The sequence below is a fragment of the Micropterus dolomieu genome, linkage group LG10, assembly GCF_021292245.1.
Source record: "Micropterus dolomieu isolate WLL.071019.BEF.003 ecotype Adirondacks linkage group LG10, ASM2129224v1, whole genome shotgun sequence".
NCBI classification, from domain to species: Eukaryota; Metazoa; Chordata; class Actinopteri; order Centrarchiformes; family Centrarchidae; genus Micropterus; species Micropterus dolomieu.
In genome coordinates, this window is record NC_060159.1 from 7066759 (window position 1) to 7087837 (window position 21079).

The 21079-nt window shown below is 44.2% G+C and overlaps 1 protein-coding gene across 1 annotated transcript; it reads right to left on the reverse strand.

Moving 5' to 3' along the window:
• Positions 1-8112: 8112 nt before the first annotated feature.
• Positions 8113-20498, reverse strand: calm1b (calmodulin 1b). Its single transcript, XM_046060388.1, has 6 exons — positions 20370-20498; positions 15298-15328; positions 14373-14516; positions 10490-10596; positions 9984-10119; positions 8113-9191 (listed from the first exon to the last, which is right to left on the reverse strand). The coding sequence occupies exons 1-6, from the start codon at positions 20370-20372 to the stop codon at positions 9163-9165; spliced, it is 450 nt and encodes a 149-aa protein (XP_045916344.1). The 5' UTR covers positions 20373-20498; the 3' UTR covers positions 8113-9162.
• Positions 20499-21079: the final 581 nt, after the last annotated feature.

The window sequence follows — 21079 nt, forward strand, 5'->3', positions numbered from 1 at the left end:
CTCAACAGAACATGATGTATTTTTAAATAAATGAAAATTAATAAATGAAAATAAAAAAAACAGGTAGTTTACTTATATAATAAGTATAATAAAAAGTCATCTTAGCAAAGCAAACAGCAAGCTCTACTTTGAAAGACTATATATTTGCAGATAAATTCACAAATGTACAATATAGAGGTGCATAGAGAATGTGTGCTTGTATAAACATACAGACAAGAATGCTTCTTTCATTTTCAGTCCTTCACTAATGCTTTTTATGTCTCCACGACAGCCATGGCTGGAGGCAGTACGTTTTCGGGCTGTTCGTTCGTCCCATTCTTCTGAACACGATATCTCAGCAACACCTTGAGGGAATTTCTTCACATTTGGCACAAACGTCCACTTGGACTGGCTGAACTAATTAGAAGCTGGTGGGTGAAGTTAGAAAACATGTTTTAACTCAAGCATTCATACGCCGATTATGGCAAAATGTCACTCAAACCTCTAATTGGATAAAATTATGAAGTGATGACGTTTGATATCCAAAAGGTCAAAGGTCAACTTCTTTGTGGCATCATATTGTCTTACAAAAAAGATGTTTATTCAACACCATATCTCAGGAACAGAAGGGGAGATTGTGACCATATTTCACAGTTGGTAGGTGACACTTTTGACTCAGAAGTCAAAGGTCAGAGTGACCTCAAAACAGGCCAGATTTCACACACATGTTGACTATCAGAAATCAGAAATACTTTATTGATCCCCGAGGGGAAATTCTTTTGTCGCAATTGCACACTTGTAAAGGTAGATAGATAAAGAGTATATAAATATAAGAGAATAAATATAAAATAACTAGCACGGTACGGGCTTTCCTCCATCTCGTCCATTCTGCCTTTCACTTCCTGCCTCATTCTGAATTTCAAGTGTCATCAGAATCACATAACGGCAAATGGCGTATTGGAGTGCGTCTAGCAAATCGCGGTCCTGTAAATGAGTGAGTTAGCTTCGCATCTAAAAACGGCAGGAAAAAACAAAAGCACCACATTTTGTGTAGCTATATTTGAATATATAAGAATCCATCTTTACTTAGTAATCAAGTACATGTTTTTGTACTTGTTTAGCCAATACGTCAATGAGAATCCTTCTTCATTAATCAGTTTAACAATGTAAATTCACTGGAATCATACATAATATGTATCATCAAATCAGTCACTTACATTTAGCCAAATAATAAACTACCTTTTATTCAATTCCTTCCAAGTATTCACTACATATAATATATGAGACTTGAGTGGTTGGCGGAGGCACACAACCGTGGGGTGATAGTTCTAGTTCTGTTTTCACAGGAGTGTTCAGGCTGGTAAAAAGCCTGATTAATCACTTTCTATGATGTGAACCACTTAGGGAGGTGTTTTAATGCTGCCCTTTGTGATTGTTTTTAACACCACTGATTTCCATTTACATTAACCACATCTGTTTCCGTTTGCTTGAACGGTACAAGAATGAGCCACGGTCTGAAAGGCCTCGCTCACGATGACTAACATCACAACATTTCTGGAAATTCCTAACCATCGCTATAAATTCTCATCGAAGGCTCATCAAAGGAGAGTGATGGCATAACTATTAATATCAAGGTATTTCTCTGTTCTAAATCAGCCCCTGCTCATCACTTCGGCAGGGGTATGAAGAGATGGAAATCGTCTTCTTTTGGCTGGGAAAACCATGCTCTCGCTGTTTCCCGTGGACAGGCGGCCTCAGCTGGCCAATGAGAGTGGACTGCCAGCCGCCCACCTGGTGACTAGTCCTCTGTGTGGGTGGACACGGCGGAGAGGACACTGCTGCTTTCCTGCCTCGTCCCTGTGGTTGCATGTACAGACACACATTCACTTCCATATGCATAAGGCGGTACAAAGATGGGATTCATAATTTATTATATATTATTGTAGTAGACTTTATTACATTGTGCAGATGTACTTTTAAATTTTAAACCAGGAACTAACTGACCATGTTGATTATCTTTCCATTATGTGTTGGTGTTCTCTGTTATATTTTTGGATTCCATAAACTATCCAATACATAATATTTTCAGTATTCGATCATTTAGAACTTTATCTTTCGAGTCAGATTTGAGATTACTGTAGAGGGTCATGTGAGGTCTTGACCACATCCTAACATGCAAAAAGTCACCTCCCATCGCTGCTTCAGGCTTCATATGGGCCACGTGTTCATGCAGGGTGATGCTATTGTGATGCTATTGTGCAGAAAAGCCTTAGTGTGGTGTTGAGAACAAGGCTTTTTCACTTCACTTGCTGACGGTGCCCCCTGTCAGTCAACACAGCTCTGGATTAGCCTGCGCTGACGGTTGGCTGACCGACCCATCCTGGGAACGATTGCTCTGCCCTTCCCTCACTGTCGCCTGTCAGCATCTTTCACATACAATATTATACAAATGCAGAGCCTCTCCATCCCCATCACACTTTTCCCCGCTGTCTCTTCCAACTACCCCTTGACAGCAGGTTTTTTTATCTTTTAAATGTTTTTTTTTTACCCCCACAGCACAAAATGTGGCCCTCGGCTCGTCACAGCAGGACAGAAAAAGTCTGAGTCGGCTAGTTGCCTCAGCTTTCTTGGCACACTGATATACTGTCAATGCAGGAAGAAGTGACAGAAAGACAGGGAGGTGGTTGGGGCTGTGGGGTTCTACAATTATACAAACATGACGAACAAATAAGGGATCTAAGCATAAACCAGGCTGTCACAACGTGTTGTCTGGCTAATTGAATTGTTCCTGGCAGCCCTGAGAGGGCGCACACCATTTTAAGCTTAGCTTTATTGAATTATTAAATCAGAAAATGAGGACGTTAACGTTTAAGGGAACATTCTCCAGACTTGTTCGTTGAGGGAAGAGGGAATGGGGTTACGAGTCCCTGACTGTACGCAGTCTGACAAGACTTGAAAAAAGGATCACTTCTGAAAATCGTATTACTCCGAACTGCGTCAACATAGATTGCCATGTCTGCATTACCTAAACCCCAGTCCATTTCAAGTAATGACTTCTTTTGTGTCAAGGTACATTTGATCCATTTGTGTTTTGTTCAGACGTTGCGTACATTGTTAATGAATAATTGAACAGTTGGGCACGTGTGTAGATTTTTATGAGAGTGTGCGCCGGAGCTGATGAATGTTTATGTGCGGGCTCAGACGCAGGGGTAGATGTTGGATATGATGCCGTGTCAATTAAATCTGACGTCTGAGACTGCAGGACAAGCTCTGGCCATTCTCACTTTCATTTGTAGCTACTGTTGCACATTTCCATTGCATAGAAATATGTAATTCATAGTATATGTCCATCATGATCAAGGATGCATTTCATGCATCATTCCCTGTGCCCATGTGGGCTGGGAGGAACAGACTTCCCTTGGACGTCCTTGCCCTGTCTCATCTGCAATGCCTCCCCCAGCACCACTGCATTATGTTGCATTTGCATCGTGTTGCCTCTGCATTGCCTCTGCAAGACTGGCCCCCTTTTCACTAGCCCCCCCCCCCCCCTTTACTCTTGCCCTTTTATATCCCCCCTGTCATCCAGTGTCAAGTTTGTGCCAATCAGCAGGGGCTAGTTGGCAGTGAATTGTTGTGCAGACATGGGCAGGACTGGGCAGGTCATGGATCAGTATGTCTGCAGCAGGAGGAGTAGTGTTTGAAGTAAAGGTAGCATCGGGCAAAGAATATGCAATGAGCCCAGGAAAGATTACATTGCGGTTTAAAAACAAATAAGGGGGGGGGGGGGGCATCAGAGGGAGGAAATCCCTAGCAGGAGGATCCCAGCTCTGCGCTTTCTCTCTGATACCCCTCTCCCCCTCCTCCTCATTCCCACTTCTGCATCTCTTTCCTGTCTCTTTGGATTGGTCTCTCAGCATTGATCTTTTTTTTCCAGTCCGGGGGGGTTTTATCCCCATTGGAAGTGCTGCTGATGCAATCCAGTCCCATTTAAATGTGTTGTGTGTGCATCACAAGGTCGGGGATATCCAGAGTTCAAGCAGGGCAAAATAAAGCTTTACTGACCCTCTCCCCTTCACAAGAACAATGTCTCTCGTCCCTGCTTGTACAATATAAATATTTCAAAGAAAGATTGTCCTCACAATGCTGATAATATTGACTGTTATGTACATAAGCCCTGCGGTGAAAGTCCCCACGTAGCAAACAGGTCCGTGGGTGCTGGTGCCTTCACCCACAGGGCCCCATGCTGATGTACGGGGTCTCTCAGCCTCTGGCCACAACCAGCCAACTGCACTCCTGAAGCTCAATAGGGAGCAGGCTGTTCTGCCAGGCCATTATTAAAGGACTGTTTGTATTGCCTGCTGTTTTTTTTTCATTAGCAGGAATCTTATATCATCGCCTCTGAATATTGCATGAGGTTCACCGAGGCTTGGTTGTCGTGACACCACCATAATATTTCACAACAATCAAAGATGGATGAGCCTATTCTACTAGGTAAATAGAGGGAGGCCTGGCACCGATGAGGAAAAGCCCAAAGACGGTGACGGTGACAGGGCTGTAGGTTGAAGAAGACTGTGAGGGAAATAAACTAGAAGAGTGATTGGAGTCCATAAAAATGAAAATGCACTGTAAGACAAATGGAGCAGGCAGAGACGAGAGAGCAAGGTAAATGAGGGGGAAAGAGGGAGGGAGACGGAGAGAGAAATCAAGACAGAGGGAATGACAGAGTGAGGAGGATAAAAAAGCGAGAGATGGTGCCATTAGAGGTTGAGAGAAAGAGTTAGTGAGAGACCCACGCTGCTCCCAGTAATTGAAAAGGCACCAGGACTGATTTAGAGGGGAGCTTAGCTGGGTTTGTTGGGATGGTGGTGGTGGATGGTGGGTGGAGGGTGGCACACTGCATTGCAGAGTACAAGGAGCAAGAACAGCCAAACCCCCTGCGGAGCTTTGCTTCACCACCTCTACAGTTGTCATTAGCACAACACGGTGAAAACGACCCACTAAGGCCCATAATAAGCAGTGAGGCTGCAAAAACATCATGGCTAAATCCATACAAGCTAATTACTGGAGGTGTCTCTGCTTTTTGGCATGAATAATACAGTGAAATAAAGAATAGGAAAGGAAAAACATAAAATACAGTAATTAAGTGGGAGGAAAGTTCTTCTGTTGCCCAAGGTAAGGCCCATACAACACGAAACTTTCAAGATTAGCGTGCATGTGTATGCTCAGGTGTGTCCATGCACAGCATGAGTGCAAAAATGTAAAGATCAAGCCATTAGTAAAGGTCGTCTCTGCAGTTCTTTATTACAGTCGTACACTGTACCTTTAACTTGACCGACAATTGGCCCATTCTTTTTAAAATGTTGCCACCTTTACAGCCACCAGAAAGACAAATATGCTTGTTTAGCCGAATATAACAACACCCAAAACACATTAAGCTGGTGCTAATGGACTTCCACCACTGTGTGTGTGTGTTAAAGTGTGACAAGCTTCCCCATATTGATGTTGTCCCTGGCTCAGCTCACCACCACCACTCATCCACTTCCTTAACTTGCTAATACAGCTGGACACTACATGGGTTCCATGTCGCCGCACACATGCCCTGTCTGCACCCGCCCACACACACATGGTCCTGCTGTATGTCACGGGCCTGTCTCATAAGTGTGCCTGTTCTTTCCAGGGGCGCTGATACGTGATATCTCTGCCCAGTCAATCCTTCTCGCGTTACTGCCTCCGCAGTGTGCTGCTTCATTTACACGTGAAATATTGATGCTCTTAATTTAACCCCCAGGGTGCTCAAGTGTCCCATCCTCCCCTTAGAGGGAGGGGAGTCCTTTTTCAGGGAACCTGCAGGCTCAACAGTGAGACCACGCCCTTTCTGTCTTGGGAATGGTTGACAGGGGCGTTTAGCTTTGCTTCATTAGTTAGTTGGCAGCACAAAGTCATATCCTATTTGGTTTGTCTTCTGTTGGGTGGCCCACCTGCTCTGCGCGTGTACTTGTGTTTGCAGGGTTGATGTACTTATACCATATGCCTGTCAGAGCGTGTCTAATGTGAGTGAGTTAATGCTGTAGGTGTGGGGTGTTAAGTACAACAACTATATGAAAACTGGAATCTCTCAAGCCAAATTGATTTCTGGTCTGCAAAAGAATATTGAACTCAATATTAAGTAAATAAGTAAATCATTATAAATTAAGTGAAATTAAAAGCCAATAAATTCCAAAATTATTGCAGAAATTATTCAACTCATGTTACATGTTTTAATGTCATTTTATTTTTTCATCTTATTTTCACAGCTTTTAATTTCATTATGGAAAAGTGTGACCTGTGCCTGCTCCCTCACCTTTCAGTCAGTCCCAGACAAACATGTCTGTCTTAGTGAGCTAGTCCTTGTTAGCTAGAGCAACAATAAATAATTCCATATAAACCAACTAGCTGCTGCTGAAAATAAACAGTACAAAGACACAATGAACTCTGCTTTAATTTAACAAGGCTACACATGCTACAAACTAACAAGGTTGGATTGTAAGCTTATACTTGGCATCAAACTTAAGTGCCAATGTTAACAGCTGGAGGTAGCTGGCAACTTCCCATAGTGTCGATTCAAAATGTGTTCCTCAGAAAGATACACAACTTTGTAAAGAAGGAAAAGACTGTCTTTCTCATTGGTTTCTCATCGGCCACCTAGACCTTTGTAGCTAGCGAGGTCTAGGTGGCCGAACATTGAGAGAGCAGGCACTTCAATTTCTAAAGTGACATTATGAAATAGTGACATGAAATAAGTGTCACTGGGGAAAATTCCATTATGAAACAAAATAGACATTCTGAAATGAGAATAAAGTAACACTTCACTTTAGTTTGAATATTTTGCTTAATTTAATTCAGAATTTCAGAGGTTAATTTATCGATTTAACTTTATTTATTCAACACTTCAACTTAATTTCATAATGCTGTATTGATTTTCTAAATGTTGAACACATTGGAGCTCTGCTATTTTTCTTCTAATGTAAATCATGGTCAAGGATTTAGCACCTGACTGAAGTAACCTAGAACAGCAGAACTTCAGTCTCAGCCGTCGATCAAGGGCAGTTCCAATTGGCTCGGCTGCTTTTGCAGGGAGGAGCGAGGAAGGCTGAGTGCATTAGTTTGCCTGGTTTTCTTCAAAATAAACCACCATGGCTGTAATTAGGGGATGATGGACATAACTTCCCACTTACTGGCACAATTTGGGCAGGGTTTCTCATCCTGTTTCTTGTTACCCACCCTTTCCTTCACTGAACTTCAGTTCATCTGATTAAGGCTGACAAGGCTCATTCCACAGTGGCTAAATGGTATCTAATTTAAAACAGATCTACAGAGATAATGAGTGTATGAGGAATGCAGATAATGTTCTGTGGTTTTCTCTTGAAAGCAGAACCCATCTCCATCTCTGTTTAAAAAAGAATAAGGTGTGTATACTCCTGTGTGTTGAAGTATGTATGATGAAGGGACATGCTCGCTTCATGCAGTAGGTGGGTGGAGAGCTGTCTCAGCCCATCTTTGCTCCTTTCCAAACATGGTCAAATTACAGTCCAAATATAGTAAAACAATGCATCCCTTACTTGACTTTTTAGACAATTAGCTAGTACGGTGTCAGAAGCAGAGACCTTCCTGCCTGTCCTCTGTGTGTGCTGTTTAAAAAGAGCACACGGCTGTTGTGGCCTGGTTTGCCTTACTAGGACAAGCCAACATGGAGTCATCGGCAGAAGCAGGAGGGTTTATTCAAACTCCCACTTGCCTTTTCAAAAACCCCCAACATCCCAGTTACAGCATGTTCCTGTTGCCTAGCAACCAGCTGGGTCTTGAGAGAGAAGAGAGGCATCATAGATGTGTATGTATATCCACGGCTGAGCGCGAGAGCAAACACTCTATGCTGCCTCTCCCTCCCCCTGTGAGCAACTCACTCTCTCCACAACCTCACTGCTGTGTAATGGAGTGTTACGCACTGAGTCCTGCCTCTGCTGAACATCACCCAATGACACTGCACATGGAGCATGGAGAAAACAATGCTTATAATCATTTATTATTGACACATTTGTCTAGCCGGTAAACAACGTACAGATGCTCAAGTATCAAGAAAAATGACATAAGACATAATAAAGTTCATGGTCTTTTATTTGAAAAAAAAAATAAAGACTAGCATGTACAACTTGGAATGAATGTAAACTGAACTCAGATGAAGAGTTGCGAAGACTGGTGCACAGACACTCCTAACAGCATGCGCTGCGAACACAGTACACCCCTCACTATGCTCTTGTCCGAGTCAAGAAACAGAAGAAGAAAAAGAAAAGTGAAGGCCAGTGATTCTCTCTTGCAAGAAAAGAGGACAGACACTCCATCTCAGCGAAAAAAAGAAAAGAAAAGAAAATAGAAAGCTCACCGTAAGACTCTTTAAGTCCCCCCTCCTTTAAAAGGGCAGGACGCACAACTACTAAAATGGCTGTCCAAATAACATAACAAAAACAAAAAAACATGCCAAACATTTGAAAATGTATTTTTTGTACATTGTTTTTTTTCTCGTTTTATCTAGCATACAATTAAGTCCCATTCCACTTTTACGCTTGAGTTAGAACTTGGTATATTCTCTCATCTTAACAGTACAGGGTTCCTTTCCAAATACAAAAAACTGTACCAAACCAACAAGAGGACAGCTTATAGTGGAATCAGCACGCTCTGGTAGCCCGGAGGAGGGATGGGGGGGCGGAAGGGGGTTAGTGCTCCGGTCTCAAGCTGCATGCATGAAGAACAGAAAACAGAGAGAGAAAGAAGAGATGGCCAGCCCAGACATTTACCACTAGCAAATGGAACTGGAAGGAGTTCACCAAATGCTTTTGCTTTAGTCTGAAGGTAGTAGTTACAGGGTTTGTTGTTATTATTTTTACTTGTTAAGTACTGATGCTAAACTGATCTCCAGGGGGAGGGGACAGGATCACTAACCATCATTTTCATGCAGATATTTTTTGTATGTTTTTATATTTTTCCTGTGTGGACAGAAGGATATTTTATTTCAACATTCAATTATTTTCTATACAGAAACAGTATGAATAAATGAACATTTTTTTTCTCCAAGAGGTAAGTAAAACATTTTGATTTTTTTTTTTCCTTTTTTTTTTCTTCTAAGAGGGGACAGGACGGGGCGGGCAAGCTTCACTTTGCAGTCATCATCTGTACAAACTCTGCAGAGAAGGAAAGAGGACAAAAGACAATGAGGACATTAGGTTTAAGGCTTTGGCACAGCCTGTTGCCAGTAAGAGCAGTCACCTGCTAAATTGTTAAATGCTTTATTAATTTTTTAATCAAGTTGAGCAGGTTCAGAACACACATCCTAATTAGTGTCCCCTTTCCAAACGGCTTCCGCGTTCATCTCATTAAACCCATTTGATTAAAAAGCTCTTGCATTGTGCTCACAGTTGTAGAGCAATGCGATGGCGACATGAATCCAAAATACATCCTGAATAAAAAGTAAATAAATAAATAAATAAGAAGGCTTTCATTGTCTGTAGAGTACATATGCTGTCCATGGTACAATTGGAGGGGAGAAGTAGGGCACTTTTTAGGCAAGACTTATGGACTGTTCATAATATATCAACAGCCTTCTAGAAAATGAGCGCAGTCTCTCGTGTAATGTGCCAAGGGACCAATCGCAGGGGGAGGGGAGAAAAAAGGAGAGAGGCAGCAAGAAGAAAAAAGAGTGAAAAGGCTCCTGGCACACTCATGATGATTCAGATGGATGGCTTTCTCCCATCTCTGTTTCAGCAGGCTCCATCTATAGCCCCTATCTAATAACTAATATTATGTGTGGCTGGCTTGTCTTACAGTCGCCCTCAGAGAAATACACAGCTTGGAAGATCAAGTGCTCTGGCCCCCCTGTCTAATAAAAGCTTACACCACGGCCTAGAAACTGAAGCTATGTGTGCACCATGGCATTTTAGTATGTGCTTCCTTTACAACCATCCTGTTTATTTTACCTTCGTAGTTGACCTGTCCGTCTCCGTCAATGTCTGCTTCTCTGATCATCTCGTCCACCTCCTCGTCCGTTAGCTTCTCTCCCAGGTTCGTCATGACGTGACGGAGCTCTGCGGCGCTGATGTAGCCATTTCCGTCCTGGAAACATGCGGCACGGGATCAAATGTTTGAAACATGAAAAATCCCACAGGCTAACATTGTCTAACGATCTGGTGGGAGAGAATTCCCACCAGATCGATTAATGAGCAGACATAGGTGCAGGTGTTAAGCGAGCAGGGAGTCGGAAACTCATGACTTTGTTTTCCATTGGGTAAACTTTACTTACTTCTAGTACTGGTTATCTGACCTGTGAGTCATCAAGCTTATTTAAACAGATTCTCATATAACTTCACTACTTGCCCCAACATAAAATAAAAGTGCAAAAATTAAACTAAAACTTGTCTAGCTTGCCAAGCATGGAAACTGTTATTTCCCTCATTCTGCTCTTTTGAGCATTGACCTTATTTACCTTGTCAAATACCCGGAAAGCCTCGCGGATCTCCTCCTCGCTGTCTGTGTCCTTCATTTTTCTGGCCATCATGGTCAGGAACTCCGGGAAGTCAATGGTTCCATTACCTGGAATGGGTGATCAATGAGGCACATTTAATCAGCAACAATTGCAATTACTTAAAAGCAATCTCAGATAGACAGAGATAATATAACCCAGCATTTAGCTGATGAAATGCACCCAAATAAAGATATTAATTTAGTCCTCTCTTTTTTTCCTCCCTGTGTACGATACGAGCATTTACATTATCGTATGGGCCACAACCTTCAGTGACAGTGCAAGTTGAGACATGAGTGACTATAGAGAGGGGAGCAGCCCTCAAATCATTTTATAATACACTATCCTCCCTGTGATAAACACAGGTACGGCAGGCTGGGAGGAGGGGAAGGGGGGGGGGTTGTGTATGAGTGACTTTGTGTGTATTTCCCTTTCTTCATCAGGGAAGCCCTGGGAAGATGTTGCGTTTGTTATACACAGTGCAGCAGGACTGCATGGGGGTGGGGGGTCCTGGCCAGTCATCCATAATGTAGACATAAAGTACATTGTGCAGCCTGGCCTTCAAGGAGCCTGGATAAAGCAAAGGCTCATCTCTCGTGGTGGCCCTGTCGGAAACCCTGGCTGGAAGAGAAGGATGAGAGGGGGGTGGGAAGCTTCAGTCCAGACACTCCACCCCTCCTGTCCAATTGTATCTGCCCTAAAGTAAATTTATTGTTCTCCTTTTTCAATATATGTATCCATGTGTTCATGGGTCATCCAAAGGCACAAGAACTGAGATAGAGGAATCAGTGCTTTTGTTTCAGGTGCTGTTAATAGCAGCCGCTGTGCTGGTGGCACACATATGCAACAGGCTCAATAGGATCAGACCCTGTTGACAGGGGAAGGATCTATGAGGAGCTCAGCAGCTCACCAACTGCAACCACAGGAGGGTGCATGTTGGTGGTGAATCTAATGGTAGTGATAAGGCTTGCTTTTATGTAGACCTCAAGATGTTGGGAGCATGTGTGTGTGTTATAATTAAAAATGGACAAAATTAAATAAACTGTCAGGGGGATTGAAGTGAAGGCCGGGGACACCAAGGGCAAAGTACCCAGGAGGATTAGCCCTGGGTGGGACAGATGAGGTGGGGGGGATTGTACGAAGATTAACCAATGATAGAGCACGCCTCAGAGAGCGAGATGGAGAGAACAAGAGAATGGAGAGCGAGAATAAACGTTGTGTATGTGTGGAACGAAAAGGGATGCAGTAATGTGATGGGGCAGATGGTGATCTCATGGCCCGGGGTAACAATCTAAGGACCTGTTATCTAACACAGAGAGACGGCCAGCAGTACTGAGGGAACACATGCTGCCACTGGGGGCTGGGAGGGGGGCGGCCGAGGCTCCAAGACTGTCTTGGAGAAGGGCAGGACTGCAACTGGAAAACCATCATCTGAGGGGGACAATGACTAGAGAAGCAGTGCAGCCCTGGAGTCACATCTGCTCAACTGCACCTCAAGCCAGCTGCTGCGGTGGAAGAGGAAGAGAGTGAGGCAGGGAGGGATGGAAGCAAGGAGGGATGAAGATAGGGAGGAAGGCAGGCGGGAGAGAGAAAATGGTGGGAGGGAAAGAGAGCGAAAATAGAGAGGGAGGGAGGGAGTGGGCGGTAGAGAGGGAGATGGAGATGAGGGAGATGTGAAGAGGAGAGAATATAAGGAGTGAACCGAGTGGGAGATGGTGCGATTACACATAAGAGGTGCTGACGCAAACTATAGAAGGCTGCAGCATCTCAGCGCACTTGTATATGTGGTCATCGTTTCCCTGCATCATAAAGCCAACTTCCATCCCTGAGATAAGAAAGAAGGGTAGGGTTGTGTAATGATGATGAGTAATGTGCACAGACTTAAGGTAATATGTTTGTCATACAGTAATTTAATCCATAATTAAATCGTTTTATCTTGTGTCATACATGATGTGATTATCTTTGTTGACATATTTTGGCTCAGCATGGACTATGGAAGCCCCTGGATCATTTCAAGCAGGTGTGGTGAGCTTGTTTCCTGATCTGTGTGGTTGTAAGATCAACAGGAGCAATTCGGTTTGATACTGTAATCCGCACTGTTCAGAAATTCCAGTTTGGCTTCAGATAGACAAAAGACTATTTCTTTTAGCAGCTCTCCGTCTAGCAAAAGCCTTCCATCTTCTCTTCTCTTCCATTCATCGTAACTCTTTGCCACAGCCTCCTTGTTTGGTAAATAAAGCTGATTTTCAATGGGCCAGCTGACATCCCATGGCTGCCGATGTGGGTACTGGATGTGCAAAGCGCAGAGAGGCCTTATGTAACCACTTTTATTTTCCATTACTAGCTTCATTGCTGTCTGACCTAGATTGCATCAGCCAAGGGAGGCAGAGGCAGAACAAGGGGATGTTAGTGATTGTGTGTGTGTGTGTGTGTTTGCTCTTGGGTGTAACTGAGGGGGAGGGGAAGGGGGAGGGCGCCGAGGATGGTAGGAGGACGTTTCAATAAAAGGGCAGCCAAGCTGCGGTGCAATTGATTTCTCTTGATCAATACAGTCCCATTTACAAAATCCTATAAGCTGACAGAGCACCACTGAGGTAAAGACCCCGCTGACAACTAACATCCTCCACTCCACTGACAAGGACGCACAGCTTGGGAGCAACTTCTCGGACACCTCTCTCTCTCTTTTTCTGTCTCTCATTCTCTCTAGTACTCTCTTTCAATCACAGCCTTTTGGGAGCCTCTGCAGTGGAGGATAAAGACTCTGTGAACCTCTGTTCATACGGTGAATAGAAGAATCTGTCTGAATTATGGCACTCATCACGGGGCGCCAACACTCAGTCTCAGTTGACACTTCGCCTGCTCTACTCACCAGCACTGAAAGCACCTCCTGCGCATCCATTTCCCTGACTTTGTCAACTATGATGGAGCTGAACACACAGTGACTACACTGCTGACACAGAGGGACACATCATCTGAAAATAAAGCTGGACAGACAGTTGGCTTGGACAGTTGGTTGACAGTTGGTAGGAAAGGGAGGAGGGAGATGGGACATTTTTCCAATGTGTTTAGAGATGGGGCAGTAATGGATGCTCTACCTAATCCCTTATGCATTTGTAACCTGGGCTTTTAGCACTGTAGGCATGCTACAAAATGGTTATATGAAATTATAGTTCTGTTTACCCAAAATGACTGAAATTAATGAATAAATCTCCCAAAGAACTGTGCCACCTTGTATTGAGCTAAAACCACGGGAGGAGGGAGTAGCGTGGTTTTTACAGTGTTGCAGTTAGGAGTGGCAGTTGCAAGTCATTTCATTGATTAAAAATGGGAGTGGGAGCAGGAAAGGATCAGCTTAACTGCTGATGGGACAGGAATGGCATCACCTTATTAACCTAACTATTAAAACCACTGCCTCTCGCTTACAATACACTTAGTAAAATGTGAGAAAAATTTATGATTTAACTGCTTATTATCCACCTTTTAAATTCATTTCCTCAGCAAATCATACCAGAAGTGTGCACCCAGTGTATGTCTTGTGACATATTTCGCTTGCTTGGATAGAAAATGACTTACAAAATACATGTAAATTCCTGCTGTCTATGCAACGCAAGACATGTCTAGCATCCAGCGATGATTAAGTCCACTCTTCTGTTTAGGATGTTGCAGAAATATGAGGCCCCATTACAGATTTAAATTCTGACCTTTCAAAGAGGAATTTACTAGCTTTATTTCCTTATTTGGCACCTGATACGACCTCTTTAACAGAAAACGTATTTGTTACTGGCATATCAGCAATGAGTAACTCACAACCGTTAACGTTGTGGGTAAATCCAGTGTGTATACTGACCGTCAGCGTCCACCTCATTGATCATGTCCTGCAGTTCAGCCTCTGTGGGGTTCTGGCCCAGCGACCTCATGACGGTGCCAAGCTCTTTGGTGGTGATGGTGCCGTCACCGTCTTTGTCAAATAAGGAGAAAGCCTCCTTGAACTCTGTGGGGGGTGGGGAAGTGAGAGTGAGAGGTTAGATTGCTGTCACTTTGTAGTTGCAGAAATGGGTTATGTTAGGGCGCTAGAGTCATGCTTGTCTGTAAGTTGGCCCACACGAGTGTGACATGACAGAAGGGAAGTTGTAAACGTTCGGAGCTGTAAAACCACACAGGGATTCTTATCACATTGGAAGTTGAAAAAAGCAGACAGATTTTACTGTAAGAGCTTTGATGTCTGCACCAATTCTCTCTTAGTTCGAGCGAGCTTCTAAACTACAGGCCATAAAAAATCCATCCAGGGAAGTGCAGGCAATAATGAGCATTAGCCTTGGAGTCTTAGCACAAGCTAATTAGCCACAGAGAGGGTTTGTCTGAGTAGAGACTGTGCAGCTTCTAGTTTTAGTACCAAAGCCACATAATTTATTTATTAACAATATCAAGGTGCCTTAGTGATTGAAACTACTCATAAGCTCGCCTGGAAAACGGTCTTTTCACTGTGGCCTCATGGGTTTAAGCCCTGACTCATGACATTCTGTAAATGCTTATTCCTGTATTTCCTGTTCATTTTGAGACACTAATGATCTACCAAGGGAGGACGGATGCAAAGTCCTCCAACACTCTGTTCTATTTCACGTTGTCCATAAGTGACGTGGATGCAACCACAAGAGCTAATGAGAGATACTGCATTCCTCATGTGACGGAGGAACAACATGGTCCACAAGTAAATAGGTGAAGAAAGGACTTGAGGGGAAGTAAAGGAGAAAAAAACAAAACTCTGTTCCTACCTGCAATCTGCTCCTCTGTTAGTTGGTCAGCCTGTGGTTGGAAAAACAGGAGGGAGGAGCGTTACAAACAATGGAGTGACTCAACAAGGCAATTATTCCAAATCCCAACCTGTTTCGTCATTGCATTCCTCATCGTCCCCACACACCAACCTCCACACAAACCTTAACACTGGCCGCAGTGTTCAGAGGTCTGTTGGCCCTGGTGGGTGCTAGGCCCTTCCCAAAGGCCTCAGCTAGAATCTGCCAAGATTTACCAATGACAACAACCCATATTAACTCCTAGCCCCATTAGCTAGCACCCAATGCACTGGGGATGGGGTGTAACTCAGTTAGATGACCCGTATAAGTACTTTTGGAGATTTCCTTTATTATCTAAATGACTTTTTCTTCTCTAAGCAGACTTATATCATACTAAACTGATTATGTGCCTGTAAAATTCAAATGCTAAATTGGAGGCCATCTTGACCCCAGTCCGACATTGACTGCCATAAAATTGATAGTGATGCTGAGAATCAGTTATCAGAATTGGCTCACGCTGATAGCAGAGGCTTATCAGGACATCTTTTAAAGGTTGTGTTTGCTTGACAGCTTGCTAAAAAGCTGTCACATATAACACTCTATAAAGGCACCGCACAAAATTACATTTCCAACGGATGAGAGGCCCCATGGGATTGACTTGTGCCATGTTTAAAAAGTAGGCTATACCATGGCGGTCTGCACAAGAGGGACAGCTGGGCAACAGGACACTGTAATAAAATGGATGAAAGGCTGTCTCCAGACCAGGAGAGACCTTTTAGGTGGGTTGTTTCAGGACAGATCAGCATGGGAGTGTTTTCCATGGTCATACCAACAGGGGGAAAAAAGGCCTGCTGGGCTGGCGCGGTTTGGGTCCCCTCCCAGCCTGTTCCCTCCGTTAGCTAGGTCTCTCTAATGGCTGATAGTGACTCACACAAGCTTTTTAAATGGTTTGGAAGCGAGCATCCACTGCCAGGCCTTTTCACATAGATGCATCAAGCTTCTTTGTGAAGGAGCAACTGATTTCAAACAAATACCCTCTGTGGTAAAGTGTGAATACAAAGCTTGAGGTGCAAACAACTCCCACAGGTACCCTTACCATTCCTGCTTTATTAAAAAAAATGTTTTTATTATAATTGTTAACAGACCACACTGACTTTGTGCTTGGCAGCAAAGAAGAAACACACAGACGGCAGTCACAGATGTGCACATATGCAGGCACACTAACATATATGTATGTGTACTCCTGCATGCATACACACACACACACACACACACACACACAAACACACAAACACACACACACAGTCCATCCTAATGGCATTCTTCCTCAACACCAATACTTTCCATCCCCGTGCTTCCTGTGAATTATTCAGAGTAGCCAGTTCTGCCTCAAAACAAATTCCTCCAGCCCATCGGTGTGTTTATGTTTGTACAAGCAATCTATCCTCGGATACAACCAAGCATGTCCGAGCCTTGTTAAGTCCATGTTTGGAGGGGAGGGTATTTTATTTTGTAGCTCATGCCAGTAAATCGAATTTGTTTCTTAATGACAAAATTTGGTTAGACTGGATAAGATTTGGCAGATCACTGCACGCTGACCTTTAACTTTTCAAAAACAACAAAAAAGGCCCCTCCTCATGGCTTGAGTAGCAGCAGTCGCAGCAGCCACAGGACGGATTGATCCAGCCAGTGAGGGGTTCATGGATAACTTCAGCAGCGCTCATATGATTAGGTGGCCATGATTCAATAACCTGCCCCGCACACAACTGCTCTTGCTTTTCTTCTCCCTCGCTGCACCCACTTCCTGTGTCCCATTAACATCTGTGAGAATGGGAAATGGGAAAGAGACAAAACAGCTCTGCTGATGCAAACATGCCACCCAGCTTGACCAATATTCTCAGTCTCATCTATGTATTTCCTGATGCCATCTTCCTGTCCCTTTCAGCTCTCAGGTTTTTTCCTCGTGTTAATTTCTTACTCTTTCTGTCGTCTCCCTTCCTATCTTCCCCTAGTCACCCTCTTTGTCGTGCTGTCTCACTCCTGCTGTATCTTTGCCGTCTCCCTCTGTTTCCCGCTGTGTCTCTAAGTGGACTGGGTGTGGAGTTTGGTGACTCAGTGCTATGGATCCTCCCCTGGCTTAGGCCCAAGCTGTTGGGACCTCATGGTGCTGTTGCACCACCAGGCCCATCCCTTCCCTTTTGTCTTTCCTCCTCCTTTCCCTGGCACTTGGACATCAGCCAATACCAACTCCTCCTCCTCAAAACCCCTCTGTGTTTGTCTTTTTCTCTCTCTGTGTCACATACTGTTCAGAGGAAACTCCCTGTGATTCACCATCCACAGTGTCTTATGGACAAGGCTGTTCACTGCCAGGCTTCCAGTCTTTAATAACAGCTTGTAGAGGAATAGGTGTGCTTGTGGATGGGGGGGCTGCTGGCAGTGGTTCGCTGGCACGAGAGGGTCAACCACTCCCACTGTTGCCCGGGCAGCAGGCCCCAGCAATGCACTCCAAGCAGGACTGTGGGAGACAGGAGGCAGTTCCCTGGGCCAGCAAGGAATATCTTTTGCTCTCAGTTGATGTCATATTACCCTTGTACAAACATACTGCATCACTCCCTGTTCACACTAGGTTTAATTTGACAGGGTATGCAGAATAGTGTAAGAGAACGCCCACGATCTGCTTTAGCAACGCTGTGCACACTTTTGGAATTGCTTATCTGTGACGGTGAGGTGTCCAAACAATTCCTGAAGTGGCTTCTCTATACTCACCAAGTTAAAAGTGCACAACCAGCTGTCACTCTGACAGATGGGAGTGACACACACACACACACACACACACACACACTTCCATTCACCCTAACACAAACACAAACACAAAGAGTCACTGTGACACGCACACACACACTCTCTTTCTATAGGTGCACTGAGCTCCACAGAGTACTGAACGCCTCTTCTCTTTGAGGCTGGACAAAAGACAGTGAGGCCTCATGGCCGGGCCGTGTCCGGAGGGGAGGAGGGAGAGGGGGTGGGTGTAAACAACAATAGCCTCCCGACACCCTGCGGACAAGGCTGGTCCACCATATGGCCTGGTTGTGGTAGGTGGCTGGGTACTCCGACGCGCCACAGAGAGCACTTTATCGCTCCTAGACGCTGGGAACATGGGACTTGGCTAGGTGTTGCCGCCAAGCGTATAAATTATTCAGTGCAGCGGATCAGATGTCCTTCAAGTTACTAAACATGCATCAGCAAACAAGAGCGTAACAAGGAATAGGATAGGGCCTTAGCATGGTCCGACTACTTATTCGATACTTCCACCTCAATGGGGGAGGCTGTTTCCACTTCAATGGGCGTATTGATGCAGACAAGGAGCTTACGCCTCTGAACTTGACTTTTCAGAGATGATGATACGCAGGCTAACTCCATAACAATTCCACTTTGCACTCCAATTACTGCGCCACGCTGCAACGTGAAACTGCATCGCAGCTCGATACCATGTATGTGATATTTGATCACAGCAGTGGGGGTGGGGGGTGGAGGGGGAGGTCTTCAGCTTCTTCACTCCCTTTATTAAAGATCTATCAAGCTTGGTCATCAACGGATTAGCTTGAAGGCCTCTTTTCCACATCCAGATCATTTCCACTTGGTAACTTCCTCCTTATGCGACGTAGCCAGCGGAGGGGCTCGGTTTCATTAGCTTCTTGCAGATGTCAGTGTGGGTGTGAAATGCCTGTCTCCCAACATCTGGTGAAACTGGTTAGAATGGTGTGGTAATGTGCATGCTATTACAGTGTTTTGCAAGTCACTGAGGCCTGTTTACACATTGTGGTTTCTCAGAATTTCAATTACTTCAGAATACTGCACCTTTTAAAAAATACAGGAGCCGAAGAGTCGCACAATAGTCCTGCAATATTCATGTGTCACAATATTTGGTTTAGTGTTGCTTTGGAAAAAGTCTACTAAACTTGACAGTTGTTTATGTTTTGTCATGGCCAGTGCCAGAAAGAGCTTCTTGGACTTCTCAGACGGGTACCACATTTGCATAACATCGAAAATTTGCAAAGAGGCAACCAAATCAGCCGACATAACACAAAAAGATAACATAACCTGAGATAAACCCTCAGAGCCAGCAGTAAAGCCGGAACTGCGTCTGATATCGCTTTTTGTAGCCTTTCCAGGCCGGGCGCTATACTGTAGGCTAGCTATAACCTTGTAATTACAGAATATGGTCATTTTCCGTTGCGGAACACTGACGAGATACAATAGTGCCGTTCTCAATCATGGCACGGCTCGGCTCGGCTCGAGCAGCAAGATGGTGCAGCGTTGAAAAAGGGGAAGCCAAACGCAGCCGGCTCGTTTTCTTAACGAGAGGAACGTCGTTCGCGGGTTCCCCTCTGTTCAACCGGTGTGGACAGCATTACAGGGCATAAAACACAAAATCTCTCTCTAACAAATGTCTTGAAACGTGTCTGCTCCGTTAGAAAAATGTCAGCGTAACGCTCTCGTATGTCTGTAAGGACTTTAGGTAACGTTAGGCTTCACAACACGCCTGAGCTCCTAAGGCGGATTGTAAAATGCACCCTAATGCATTTATGGCTGCAGAATTATGCTGTAATGACCCAGAATAGCTTGCTAGTTATTGCGATACCTTAAATCTATTCCAAGAATTAATTCGAGCTGCACCATGCTGCCGTGAACCATGCTACTTGACCCGATATAGCCGGGTAGCCCAAAACGCTCAATGAATTGCGCAGTTATGGGGAAATACGGTCCCATATGTTGAAGGTGAACATAATTTCAGACATAAATCCGCATAGACGAATATAGACGGTCCATAATGTGGCTTCACATTATCCCGTGCATTAAGCTTGCTAAAACATATCAAAGGGCGTTTTCCGTCTCCTCGTTACAGCTTATCAGAGGAATCAATGACTGATTATAGCAAATAGCATACAGGAACGGAAAAGCAATAAGCTACGCCGGGTTTACACTTGTAGTAACCGGGCACACAATTAAAACGCGTTTTCTTGCGACTACACAGAATGAATGACAATACATACCATGTCGGATGGGTTGTGTGCTTGCTGGTCTGTGGAGGCAGACTAGGAGTGTGGTCGTTCCTTAGATGGAGTTCCACTGGCGGGTTAGGAGTCTGTATATTGGCCGTGGCCAGAATGGGGATTGCCTATGTATCCCTCCGCCACACTAGCACTGATCACTCACTTCCTTATTTCAATTCAGGGCTGCTGCAGCAGGCCTTTCGCAGAAGACATGCCAATCACCGGGGCTCAAACGCCTGCAGTGCATTGAGAGCATCCATGCATTCATATTAAACTAAATGACTGGGGATGCAGTGGATATTAAGTTAAATAATTGCTAAACCCATCTGTGCAGGGTGGTGTTTTTAAGTTTGTGCAGACTGTTGCCTATGTAACATCACTGGATACATAAAACACAGTATATACAAGGGTATCGAACCTCCAACAGTTAATATGGCATTGCTGTGGTTCTCTTCATGTAAGGAGAAGGTCCTGTAAGGACAGCCCGAATGGTAGTTTTTTTTTTAAAATGCTGTTACTTTTAATAATGTGGATGTTTACTCTATGATCACCTACTGGAGGCCATATTTCTGACACTTTTTGAGATATTTCCTTGTTTTGTGCACTATATGCTGGAGACTAGCATACCTTACAAGAAGCAATATTTTATGGTTTGTTTGGTAGGTCCTTTGGGAGCTTTTAGGCCAAGCTAGGCAAAGTAGCAATAAAGA